The following is a 13,283-nucleotide window of genomic DNA, read 5'->3' on the forward strand; positions in this document are numbered from 1 at the left end:
TGTAGGTCGGATGGTATTGCAAATGGGATATATCGGACCGTATTTACGTATAGCCACCATATAAACCGATCCCCAGATTTGAACTCCGGAGCCTCTTGGAGGAGCAACTTTGATCCGATCCGGTTGAAATTTGGTACGTGGTGTTAGTATATGGTCTCTAATAACCATACAAAAATTTGTCCATATCCGTCCATAAATAAATATACCCCCCATATAAACCGATCCCCAGATTTGACCTCCGGAGCCTCTTGGAGGAACAAATTTCATACGATCCGGTTGAAATTGAGTACGTGGTGTTAGCATATGGTCTCTAACAACCATGCAAAAATTTATCGATATCGGTCCATAATTATATATAGCACCCATATAAACCGATCCCCAGATTGAACGTCAGGAGCCTGTTGGAGGAGCAAATTTCATACGATCCGTTTGAAATTGAGTACGTGGTGTTAGTATATGGTATTTAACAACCATGCAAAAATTAGACCATATCAGTCAATAATAATATATAGCTCCCATTTAAACCGATCCCCAAATTTGAACTCCGGAGCCTCTTGGAGGAGCAACTTTCATCCGATCCGGTTGAAATTTGGTACGTGGTGTTAGTATATGTATCCCCAGATTTGACCTCCGAAGCCTCTTGAAGGAGCAAATTGCATCCGATCCTGTTAAAATTTGGTACGTGGTGTTAGTATATGGTCTCTAACAAACATGCAAAAATTTGTCCATATCGGTCCATAAATATATAGCCCCCATATAAACTGATCCACAGATATGACCTCCGAAGCCTCTTGAAGGAGTAAATTTTATCCGATCCTGTTGAAATTTAGTACATGATGTTAATATATGATCTCTAACAAATATGCAAAAATTTATCGATATCGGTCCATAATTATATATAGCTACCATATAAACCGATCTCCAGATTTAACCTGAGGAGCCTGTAGGAGGAACAAATTTCATACGATCCGGTTCAAATTGAGTACGTGGTGTTAGTATATGGTATCTAACAACCATACAAAAATCCATAATTATATAGGTCCCATATAAATCGATCCCCAGATTTAAACTGCGGAGCCTGTTGGAGTAGCAAAATTCATCCGATCTGTTGAAATTTAGTACGTGATGTTAGTATGTGGTATCTAACAACCATACAAAAATTTATCGTTATCGGTCCATAATTATATATAGGTCCCATATAAACCGATCCCCAGATTTAACCTACGGAGCCTGTTGGAGTAGCAAAATTCATCCGATTTTGTTGAAATATGGTACGTGGTCTTTAACAACCATGCAAAAATTATTCCATATCGGCCCATAAATATATATAGCCCCCATATAAACCGATCCACAGTGTGCTAGTATATAGCCGCTAACAACCATGCCAAACCCAAGTAATTCGATTGTGAATGACAGCCTGTAGTAGAAGTTTCTACGCAATCCATGGTGGAGGGTACTTAAGATTCGGAGGGTACTTAAGATGATCGGACTTACGGCCGTATATACTTGTTTTTAGCTTGACTTAGTCTTCCGCGTTTGATTAAAAAGTTAATTGTATCAATTAATGTTTTAATTAACAATTTTAAAATTTTTAATCATTGATATAGTTAACACAATGCTTTTATCTTGATTAAAAAGTTAATACGAGTATCAATTAATTTACTAATATTTTTTTCTGTGAAATTAGCGCTTGGGCCCCCCAAATAAATGCCTTGGAATATAGAAAGATTTTTTTTTATATTTTAAGCCCTCTTTAAAAATGTAGATAAAAAGAATTTCATATAAACCATTACGCCAAACCAAATTTATTATACTGAACAGATTTAAAAAAAATCCAACAAAAATCCCCAAATTTCTAGAAATTTCCCATGTTTCGAAAATTTCGTACCCATCCAAGAAAAAATATCACCGATTTGGGGAAAATCCCCAAGACTGGCAACACTGGTCTTGACTATAAAGCTAAACATCATTCAAAAATAGGAGAGATCTTTCAAAACTTTATTTTAAGGAATACGACTGCATATTTCCAAATACAAACTAGCCTTCAATAGCCACCGTGGTTCAATGGTTAGCATGTCCGCCTTGCATACACAAGGTCGTGGGTTCGATTTCTGCTTCGACCAAACACCAAAAAGTTTTTCAGCGCTGGATTATCCCACCTCAGTAATGCTGGTGACATTTCTGAGGGTTTCAAAGCTTCTCTAAGTGGTTTCACTGCAATGTGGAACGCCGTTCGGACTCGGCTATAAAAAGGAGGTCCCTTGTCATTGAGCTTAACATGGAATCGGGCAGCACTCAGTGATAAGAGAGAAGTTCACCACTGTGGTATCACAATGGACTGAATAGTCTAAGTGAGCCTGATACATCGGGCTGCCACCTAACCTAACCTTCAATAGTTTGAATTTGGAAATTTTTATTTTTGGATTAATATATGTTATTTGTGAGGGACTTTGACATTTATGTAATGTCAAAACAGAAGAAACCATGAATAAATTGAGATTTGAGTCCTAGTATATAGTACGCTGAACTTAAATTTAAAAGTGATTTTCGTGTTAAATGTATCTTTAGTGCATTTCTCCGCCTCTTTATCTCGTAATTAATACCAAAATTATTAGAGGAAAGACAAAATCTGTGGAACCGAGCAAGCTGTTTTTTTAAGTGTGTGAGAAATATAGAGAAAATGATATTAAAAGAAATTTAAACAATTTTTGGAAAAAGTCAACGAAAAATTTCTACTTAACTTAATTTTAGTCCATGAAAATGAATTGATTTTAGTTAAATTTTGCCAAAAAGAAAACCCTGTTCAAACCCAGTTCGTTGATCTAAAATTTAGATATTTTTTTTTTGCGTGTAAAAAGCATTTGTATATCCAATTCCAAATTGCTTGTTATCAAATATGAATGTGACGCATACGAATTCAATTGGATATGGCTTTTTTATGAATCAATATTTCACCTGTACTGAAATGAAAAGTAGGGTGGGAAACAAATCTTTGATACATTTATCATTTGTATATCGTAATAAATCCCCCAAAAAATACTCTAATACAAATAAACAAGAAATAAATTCTACCATGAATTATTACCATTTCGCGATATGGGATTTTTTTTGCTTTTTGTGTTTGTATTCCATGTGAAATTGTCTTCGTTTGTGATTGTGTGAGTTCAAATAAAAATTCCTTTGTCTACTCTTTTACGTCTTTACATCACTACCACTGCCTTCCATCATGTCCTTTGTATCCTTTTTCTTTTGTATGACTCATACAATGAATTCTGGAAGTGTGTTACGTAGACATTGGCCATAGTTCGTTCGTTGCTTGTTGTACTTTTTCTGTTTTTCAAATTTTCTACCATTCAGTGTGGATGTTATGTGCGCATTGGAAATATTCGCTAGTTTTGTCATTTTTCCCCTCGTTTATGTACGAATTGTGGAATCTATGCTTTCATGACAATTCCATGGAATGAAATGATTTAGTTGTTGTGTATCATTGCTGCAGTGCATTAAGAAAATGATATGTGGACATTCTTACTTGTAAACGCCAAAAATTTTGATTTGTTGTGGGTACCATAAAAAGGATTATTACTTTTGATTTGTTGCTATGAAAAGTTTTGTTTACGCAGATGTAGAGGTGTTTGGAAGGTATCTTCAAGATGTAACTATTTTCTTATGTTTCTTTTCCCTATAGTCCTAAGGGAAAGGGGTGCAACTTCTTAGGTTATTCACCTATAAAAGGGGATACAAAATAGTAATTCTCTACTCAACTCTGGAATAAGTACACGCAAAAAAATAATTCTTTCCTCCCAAACGAAATTTTAGACAAACAAAGTTCGTTTCTCATTTGCTTTTCGCTGTAAGTAAGTGTATTTGGAAGAAAAGTATATACTTTTTGTGATAAACGTTTATTCTTTTCCAGGATGTAAAAACAATTACATAAAGACTAACTCAAAAAAACACATTGTTTTCTTGCTAATTGCATTTTCCCTCACATCTTTCTCACATCCACGAGGTTTTTTAGTTCTTAACACCTCTTCCTGTAATAACAACAATGTAGAAGAAATTATACGATTTTATAAATTTTTAAAATTTTTTTTACCTTTCGCCTGGACGGAGAATCGAACCGCGGACCATGCAATTTGTAAGCTAACACACTATCCACTGAGCTATGTACCTGTTATTGTCATCAATAGACAATTACCCATGTAAGTTATATTTATATAGCATAGCTTGCGGCGCCCACGAACCGAATAAACAAAGTTTATTTAACAGAAACAAACATTTAGTTTGGCACCGTGGAGCAGTGGTTGCTACGTCCGACTTGCATGCCAAGGGTCGTGGGTTCGAACCGAAGTTTTTTTTTGTTTTTTTTTTTACATATATTCCAGATATGTTCGGGAGATTCCGAAAAAATGTTCAACATTACATTGTAGTATATTAAATTTTGAACTGTAAAATATGTCTTATTAAAGACCTAAAGTCAGAAAAGAACAGTGTTTGATATAAACGAAATGGACTGTGTTGTTGTTTCAAAAATAACTTTTTTTATTGAAAAAATAAAAATTTTGTAACAAACGAATTTTTTTGGCGATAAAAGTTTAAAATTTTCGAAGCAATTCAAAAAACTCTAACAAAAGAAAACCGTTTTCGGTACACGTTTTCCAAACGTTTTTTTTTCTTTGCGTGTAGTAAAGGTAATAGAAGGTTATGTTTGGAAATTATTAATTTTGAACAGAAAAATCTTTATATTCGGGCCCAGTTGTAGTGCTTTATATACACTCAAAAAAGTGAACCCTCTATTTCACTAAAGCCAATTTAACTTTATGGAATTATTATGTTTGGAGAAAATTTCCTATACTCTAATAATTTTTAGCGTACCTTAGTTAAATGAACTAAAAAATAGGAAAAAATTATACACAAATGTAGCATAAGTTTACTAAATTGGTACTTCTCACAAAACTGTTCATTATTTCCTTAAATTTGTAAATTTTACTGCGCCCATCTTGAAATGCGTATGGCGCTAAAGACATTCTTGCAATTTTGAACTCCATTTTTTTTTGCACAGGGAGTAGATTTAGCATTGTAGCTATGCGTGCCAAATTTGGTTGAAATCGGTTAAGATTTAGATATAGCTCCCATATATATGTTTTTCTGATTTCGACAAAATTACCAACATTTTCCTTGTAAAATCGCCACTGCTTAGTCGAAAAGTTGTAAAAATGAAAATTGCTTCAGATTTAAATGTTTCCCATATTTTTTTAGTAACATTGTGTTTCAGTTGGCATTAGGCATTAGCCAACTTAAATTTTGAGTCTATAGATTTCGTAAAAGTCTATCAAATTCTGTCCAAATCGAGTGATATTTAAATTTTACATACCTTTATATATAGCCCCCTACACATTTGACGGATGTGATATGGTATCGAAAATTTAGATCTACAAAGTGGTGCAGGGTATAATATAGTCGGCCCCGCCCGACTATATTATATCCTGTTGCTTTCCTATTCCTTTCTTCAATATTAAGCTTAAAGTTCAGCTTCCTGTCCAAAATAACGCTAAGGTATTTTGCACACTCACCAAAGGGAATTTCAATACCCCTAAGTATATGGGCTTAACCGAGAGTTTTGCGATCTTTGCAGTACATGTCTAGTTCTGTCTTTGCAGGATTTACCCCAAGACCATTCACTTTCGCCCATTTCTCAGTCATCCGAAGGGCTCTCTGTATAATATCTCTCATTGAGGATGGGAATTTTCCCCTGACTGCTAGAGCTATATCGTCTGCGTATGCCACCACTTTTATCCTTTCATTTTCTAGGGAAACCAGAAGGTTGTTTATAGCAACATTCCAAAGAAGAGGTGATAGAACTCCTACTTGGGGAGTACCTCTGTTCACATACCTTTGTATGTTTGCTTGTCCTAGTGTGGCTGAAATAGGTCTCTTCATTAGAAGTTCGTCTAACAGCCTAAGTATACCTGGATCAACACTCATATTTGCCAGTCCATTTAATATCGAGCTCGGATGGACGTTATTGAATGACCCTTCGATGTCTAGAAACGCCACGATTGTGTATTCATTGACCGATAGTGAGCTTTCAATAAAGCTGACTAGTTCATGCAATGCGGTCTCAGAAGACCTGCCCTTCGAGTATGCATGCTGTCGTTTCGAGAGCAAACTTGAATCGACGCTAGTTCTAAGATAACAGGTTGGCTGATAAGTCCCCGGTCTAACAAAGAAAAACACATTTTTATTTGTCAAAATTCATTTTAATTATTCAACATAGTTCCCTACAACGATTATAACGACCTTCCAATTTTTTGATACCATTTTGGTAGTACTCCTTCGGTTTTGCCTCAAAATTGGCCTCAGTTTCGGCGATCACTTCTTCATTGCAGCCAAATTTTTTCCCTGCGAGCATCCTTTTGAGGTCTGAGAACAAGAAAAAGTCGCTGGGAGCCAGATCTGGAGAATACGGTGGATGGGGAAGCAATTCGAAGCCAAGTTCATGAATTTTTGCCATCGTTCTCAATGACTTGTGGCACGGTGCGTTGTCTTGGTGGAACAACACTTTTTCTTCTTCATATGGGGCCGTTTTGACCTTCAAACGCTCCAATAACGCCGTATAATAGTCACTGTTGGTAGTTTTTCCCTTTTCAAGATAATCGATAAAAATTATTTAATGCGCATCCCAAAAAACAGAGGCCATTACTTTGCCAGCGGACTTTTGAGTCGTTCCACGCTTCGGAGACGGTTCACCGGTCGCAGTCCACTCAGTCGACTGTCGATTGGACTCAGGAGTGTAGTGATGGAGCCATGTTTCATCCATTGTCACATATCGACGGAAAAACTCGGGTGTATTACGAGTTAACAGCTGCAAACACCGCTCGGAATCATCAACACGTTGTTGTTTTTGGTCAAATGTGAGCTCGCGCGGCACCCATTTTGCACAGAGCTTCCGCATATCCAAATATTGATGAATGATATGACCAACTCGTTCCTTTGATATCTTTAAGGCCTCTGCTATCTCGATCAACTTCATTTTACGGTCATTCAAAATCATTTTGTGGATTTTTTTGATGTTTTCGTCGGTAACCACCTCTTTCTGGCGTCCACTGCGTTCACCGTCCTCCGTGCTCATTTCACCACGCTTGAATTATGCATACCAATCAATTATTGTTGATTTCCCTGGGACAGATTCCGGAAAGTCATTATCAAACCAAGTTTTTGCTTCCACCGTATTTTTTCCCTTCAGAAAACAGTATTTTATCAAAACACGAAATTCCTTTTTTTCCTTTTTTCACAATAACAAAAGTTGCTTCACAAAAGACGCTCTATCTCACAAACTAATTGACTTACAGACGTCAAATTTGGACACGAATCATTTGAAGGTTGGTACTATATAAAAATAATATGCATTTAATACTAGCGACGACATCTATGTGTCAGACCGGGGACTTATCAGCCAACCATTACATAAAATGCAGCTCTTAAGGTGAAAGCACATGCTGTTTTTTTTTTTCAAATGTCTATTCTCTTGGTTCCGAATATCTATTCTCTTTACTCCGAATACTCATTCCAATATTCAAATTAAATAATATTTACACTTAAGCATATCAAATTTTTAGCCTTATCAAAAAACAGTTTTGCGAAACAACATACACACAAAAAATTTTTTTTCTGATTCAATCACGAAATTAATTGATCCAATTAATTTTTAATTGAAATGTCTTCAATCACAGAAATGATAGTATCAATTAAAAAATTAATTGAAGGTCAATTAAAAAGTTAATTGATCCAATTAAAAAATTAATTGATACTATTATTTTTGTGATTGATTTTTGTTTCAATTAAAAAATTTGTTGAATCAATTAAATTTTTAATTGAATATTTTTTAAAACTTAATTAAAATTTTAATTGGAAAAATTTTCGTGAAAATTTTTTGTGTGTACAAGCGGTTTCACAAAAATTGCTCCCTTTTCATTCTCTCGCTGTGTTATGTTGATATCTTTCGTCAACCCTCCAGGTTTCTTTCTCTATACTCTCTCTCTCTCTCTCTCTGAATAAAATACCACAACATATATATGTTTACATTCACACATATTATTTTTATGAAACATTCAAGCCCCAAACATGATATAATCTAACATATTAACATATGTGTCCCAAACATTTAGTGTTAGTTTAGGAACATTACATGTTTGCACTTAAATGTATTGTGTTTAAAAATTGTTTCCCGAAACATATTTTGTTTATATCGGAACATATGAAAAACATATTTTTCTAACAGTGTAACTTCTTTATTTTTTAGATTTGTACTTTGAAAAAATCGTCGAATTGAAGGACTACATATTTCCATAATATTGATGTAACCTTTCAGAATTATTAAGGACTTAATGAATTTTTGATTTAATTCAAGTGAAATTATTCAGATCAGAGAAATCAATAAAATATAGGATAAAAACTTTTTGTACTTACGACAATAAGATTGTCATGGTTTGTCATACACCCGAAGAAACAATACTTTCTTCTCGAACAAATTTTAGGAGAAAAGAAATTCCATTTTGTTGTAAAACATTTTCTTCAGTAGAAAATAGTCTTAAGTTTATTATAAGTTGTGTCATGTTTGTCTCTCATCTGTTTCATTTGCACTACATGAACAGTTTTTAGAGACAAAAGAAAAAATCGTTTGTTTTAAATTTCGTTCCTGAAAAAAGAAAACTGTTCTTTCAGTTTATGCTAATTTTTGTTATTCGAATAGCTATAAAAAATTAAGTTATTTCTATGTATGTACTGACTTTCATATTAATTGAATTATTTCTTAATATCATTGCAGATCACATCATCGTAAATTTTTCATCTCCACGTCGTATTAGGCCATTTTTGGGCCTCTCGCCGCCAAGATGTCTTCGGTTAAAGTGGCGGTTCGAGTGCGTCCCTTCAACTCACGGGAAATAGGGCGAGAATCAAAATGTATCATAGAAATGTTCGATAATACAACAACAGGTAATTGCAAAAATATACGATACACTTTAAAGAATGATGAAAATAATTTCTCGTTTTGTATATTTTTTTTGTTCAGCCATCACAAATCCAAAAGTTCCACCAAATACCAGTGAATCGGTTAAACGTTTCAATTTTGATTATTCATATTGGTCACATGATGTAAGTTGATTTTATATAAAATATATTTGTAAAATTATTTATATATTCTCACCGAAGGAAGATACATTTTTTTAATATGTTTCATGAGTTTAGGATTTAGTTGTATGTTAGAAATGAACTTAATTATATACAATTAAAATAAATTAAACCCAAATTACTAAATTTCTATACCATCAAAATAAACAAAGGCAAATTAAGTCGAATATGAACTAAATTAAATTGTATATATGTATTGAATTAAATACTTTGTTCATTTAAAACACAATTATATGAGTTAACATAAAATTAAATGAAATTAACTGTAATTAGATTAATTTAAATTAAATCTATTAAATCTATGTTGATAGCAGCGTTGCTAATTTAAATTGTTTTCCGCTAGATCTGGCCTTTTTTTGAAGTCTTTTAGCGGGAAAAAATTTGTTTTATTACCGGTTTTTAGCATTTCTTATTTACGCCATTTTTATTGAAATATGGACAAAACTCGTTTTTTCCTAAACCCTGCTGCCCGAATAAGACTTTCAACTTGTTCAAGCTCAATCCAAACATTAACCATAAATTCTGTCGTGACGCTTGGTATAAAAAATATGTAGAGTTTTTTTCTGGCCTTATTAATTAATTTATTTTTGTTCCAATGAGTCTTTCAATGAAAATAATAAAAATAAATCAAAAAACAAGTATATACGGCCGTAAGTTCGGCCAGGTCGAATCTTATGTACCCTCCATTATGGATTGCGTAGAAACTTCTACGAAAGACTGTCATCCACAAATTTCAACTCACATGGTTGTTAAATATCATATACTACCACCACGTACCAAATTTCAACCAGATCGGATGAATTTTGCTTCTCCAAAAGGCACCGGAGGTCAAATCTGGGGATCGGTTTATATGGGAGCTATATATTATTATGGACTGATAGGAACCAATTCCTGCATGGTTGTTGGATACCCTATACTAACATCACGTACCAAATTTCAACCGAATGGGAAGAATTTTGTTCTTCCAAGGTGCTCCGGAAGTCAAATCTGGGGATCGGTTTATATGGGGCCTATATATAATTATGGACCGATATCGACCAATTTTTGCATGGGTGTTTGAGGCCATATATTAACACCATGTACCAAATTTCAGCCGGATCGGATGAAATTTGCTTCTCTTAGAGGCTCCGCAAGCCAAATCGGGGGATCGGTTTATATGGGGGCTATATATAATTATGGACCGATGTGAACCAATTTTTGCATCGTTGTTAGAGACCATATACTAACACCATGTACCAAATTTCAGCCGGAGCGGATGAAATTTGCTTCTCTTAGAGGCTCCGCAAGCCAAATCGGGGGATCGGTTTATATGGGGGCTATATATAATTATGGACCGATGTGAACCAATTTTTGCATGGTTGTTAGAGACCATATACTAACACCATGTACCAAATTTCAGCCGGATCGGATGAAATTTGCTTCTCCTAGAGGCTCCGCAAGCCAAATCGGGGGATCGGTTTTTTTTGGGCTATATATAATTATGGACCGATATGGACCAAATTTCAGCCGGATCGGATGAAAATTGTTTCTCGTAGAGGCTCTGTAAGCCAAATCGGGGGATTGGTTTATATGGGGGCTATATATAATTATGGACCGATGTGGACCAATTTTGCATGGTTGTTAGAGACCATATACTAACACCATGTACCAAATTTCAGCCGGATCGGATGAAATTTGCTTCTCTTAGAGGCCTCGCAAGCCAAATTTGGGAGTCCGTTTATATGGGGGCTATACGTAAAAGTGGACCGATATGGCCCATTTGCAATACCATCCGACCTACATCAATAACAACTACTTGTGCCAAGTTTCAAGTCGATAGCTTGTTTCGTTCGGAAGTTAGCGTGATTTCAACGGACGGACGGACATGCTCAGATCGACTCAGAATTTCACCACGACCCAGAATATATATACTTTATGGGGTCTTAGAGCAATATTTCGATGTGTTACAAACGGAATGATAAAGTTAATATACCCCCCATCCTATGGTGGAGGGTACACACAGAGGAGGAATATGATCACCTCAAACATGTTTCAAGAGCAAAATGTTATTTTTGTATGGTGACCATGTAGCATGTTTGTCACTAAAATGTTATTTTCTCGTCAAATATAACCTGCTTGCCGAAATCAGATACATGATTTCCGAGAAAATAACATGGTTGCGAAAACCATGTTACATGGTCACCAGCCAAAAATAACATTTTGCTCTTAAAACATGTTTGAGGTGATCATATTCCTTCTCTGGGTGTATAACAAACCTCGAGCTCGCTTTTGTCAATAATTTTTAATTGGGAAAAATCAAAATACAGGTCGAATACAATAAAAATACGTTTATATTTTTTTTTTTTTTTGGAAAATCGAGCGGTTTTTGGTGAACCAACTCTGGCAACGCTGTTTGAAATAAATTATTATTAATCATCAGAAAAAAAATATATATAGAGTTATTTTTGATTAAAAAACGAAGAGGAAAATTAGATAAATTCATTTAGTTATTACAAGATAAATAAATGAAATCATTAAAGTAAATTATTCAATATAAAATTAGATCAGATTACATTTATCTCTATTAAATTAAATTAAAATAAATTACTATAAATCCAATAAAATTTTATTAATATTAAAATTATGTAAATTGTATTATATTTTTGATTATAATTATACGAGTATTACATTAAATTAAAAATAAATTAATTTAAGCCAAATTAAACTAAATTGAATTATTAAAATAAATTAATGTAAATCAAAATAATCTACATTGAATTATTAAAATAAATTTTAAAAAATAGACTTCCGTTTAATATATTTATTTAATGTACTTTAGTTTTAATTAATATTCTATAAATTAATTGTATGTTCATTAATTTAATTTAAGTAATTTATTATTAATATTTAAAAATAATTATTTCTTTCAATGCATTGAATGATTCTATATTTTTAATTATAATTATATTGTGTAAAATAAAAATATAAATGAAGCCAAATTCATTTACATTGAGTTATTAAATTAAAATAAATGAAGCCAAATTCTTTTACATTGAGTTATTAAATTAACACAAACTGAAATCAAAAAGACTTTCATTGATTATAGTTGAAATTGAATATATCTTAGCTAATGAATATTATTAATACCTTTGTATATTATTTTAGTCCATGTAACTTTATTTAATTTATCTATGTAGTTAATTTAAAGTAAATGAACTCATTTATATTCATAAAAAATTAAATTTAATTAAATTAATATATAATATATAAAATAACTCAAATATATAAGTTCGAGGATTAAAAATTGTTAACATAAAAATATATATTATTTAAAATATTAAATTTATAGTTGCAAATAATTAAACTTATTGGTTAATAACCTGCGTTAGTAGGCATTTGAGAGTAGTAATCAATTCCTAAATTTTTATATTTATATATCAAATTGTTTTTGTAACGTGGTCTACATATAGTAGTAAGATATATACTTAGTATTTAGGTGTAATTATATGTCAAGTTATAGCTGATGGCCTTAGCAGACAATGCTACTTTTCCCTTTTTTTTATCATACATTTACTGTATGAATAAAATAAACAATAAATAAATAAATAAATATGTCAAGTTTTTGCAGTCCTTGATTGTAGTCCTAATTATTTTTATAATTTTTTTTTTAAGTAAATTTAATGTAATTCTTTATTTTGAGTATCCTTCTTTGCAGTCCTTGATTGTAGTCCTAATTATTTTTAAAATTTTTTTTAAAGTAAATTTAATGTAATTCTTTATTTTGAGTGTCCTTCTAACCGTAAATAATCACACAAAAATTGGTCCATATCGGTTCATAATCATGGTTGCCGCTCAAGCCAAAAAAATCTACCAAAATTTTATTTCTATAGAAAATTTTGTCAAAATTTTATTTCTATAGAAAATTTTGGAAAAATTTTATGTCTATAGAAAATTTTGTCAAAATTTTATTTATTTATAGAAAATGATGTCAAAATGTTAATTCTATAGAGAATGTTGTCAAAATGTTATTTCTATAGAAGATTTTGTCAAAATTTTATTTCTATAGAAAATTTTGTTAAAATTTTATTTCTATAGAAAATTTTGTCAAAATTTTA

At 32.5% G+C, this 13,283-nt stretch overlaps 1 protein-coding gene across 10 annotated transcripts in view; it reads left to right on the forward strand.

Moving 5' to 3' along the window:
• Nucleotides 1–13,283, forward strand: part of unc-104 (kinesin family member unc-104) — a 174,509-nt gene that overhangs the window by 94,350 nt on the left and 66,876 nt on the right. For all 10 annotated transcript variants that reach the window (XM_075313048.1, XM_075313052.1, XM_075313053.1 and 7 more), the window contains 2 exons: nt 8,825–8,994; nt 9,071–9,153. In XM_075313048.1, coding sequence (XP_075169163.1) covers nt 8,892–8,994; nt 9,071–9,153 — 186 coding nt within the window. In that variant the 5' untranslated portion in view covers nt 8,825–8,891. The remainder of the gene's footprint in view (nt 1–8,824; nt 8,995–9,070; nt 9,154–13,283) is intronic.

The sequence above is a fragment of the Haematobia irritans genome, chromosome 5 (genome assembly GCF_050003625.1).
Source record: "Haematobia irritans isolate KBUSLIRL chromosome 5, ASM5000362v1, whole genome shotgun sequence".
Classification (NCBI taxonomy): Eukaryota; Metazoa; Arthropoda; class Insecta; order Diptera; family Muscidae; genus Haematobia; species Haematobia irritans.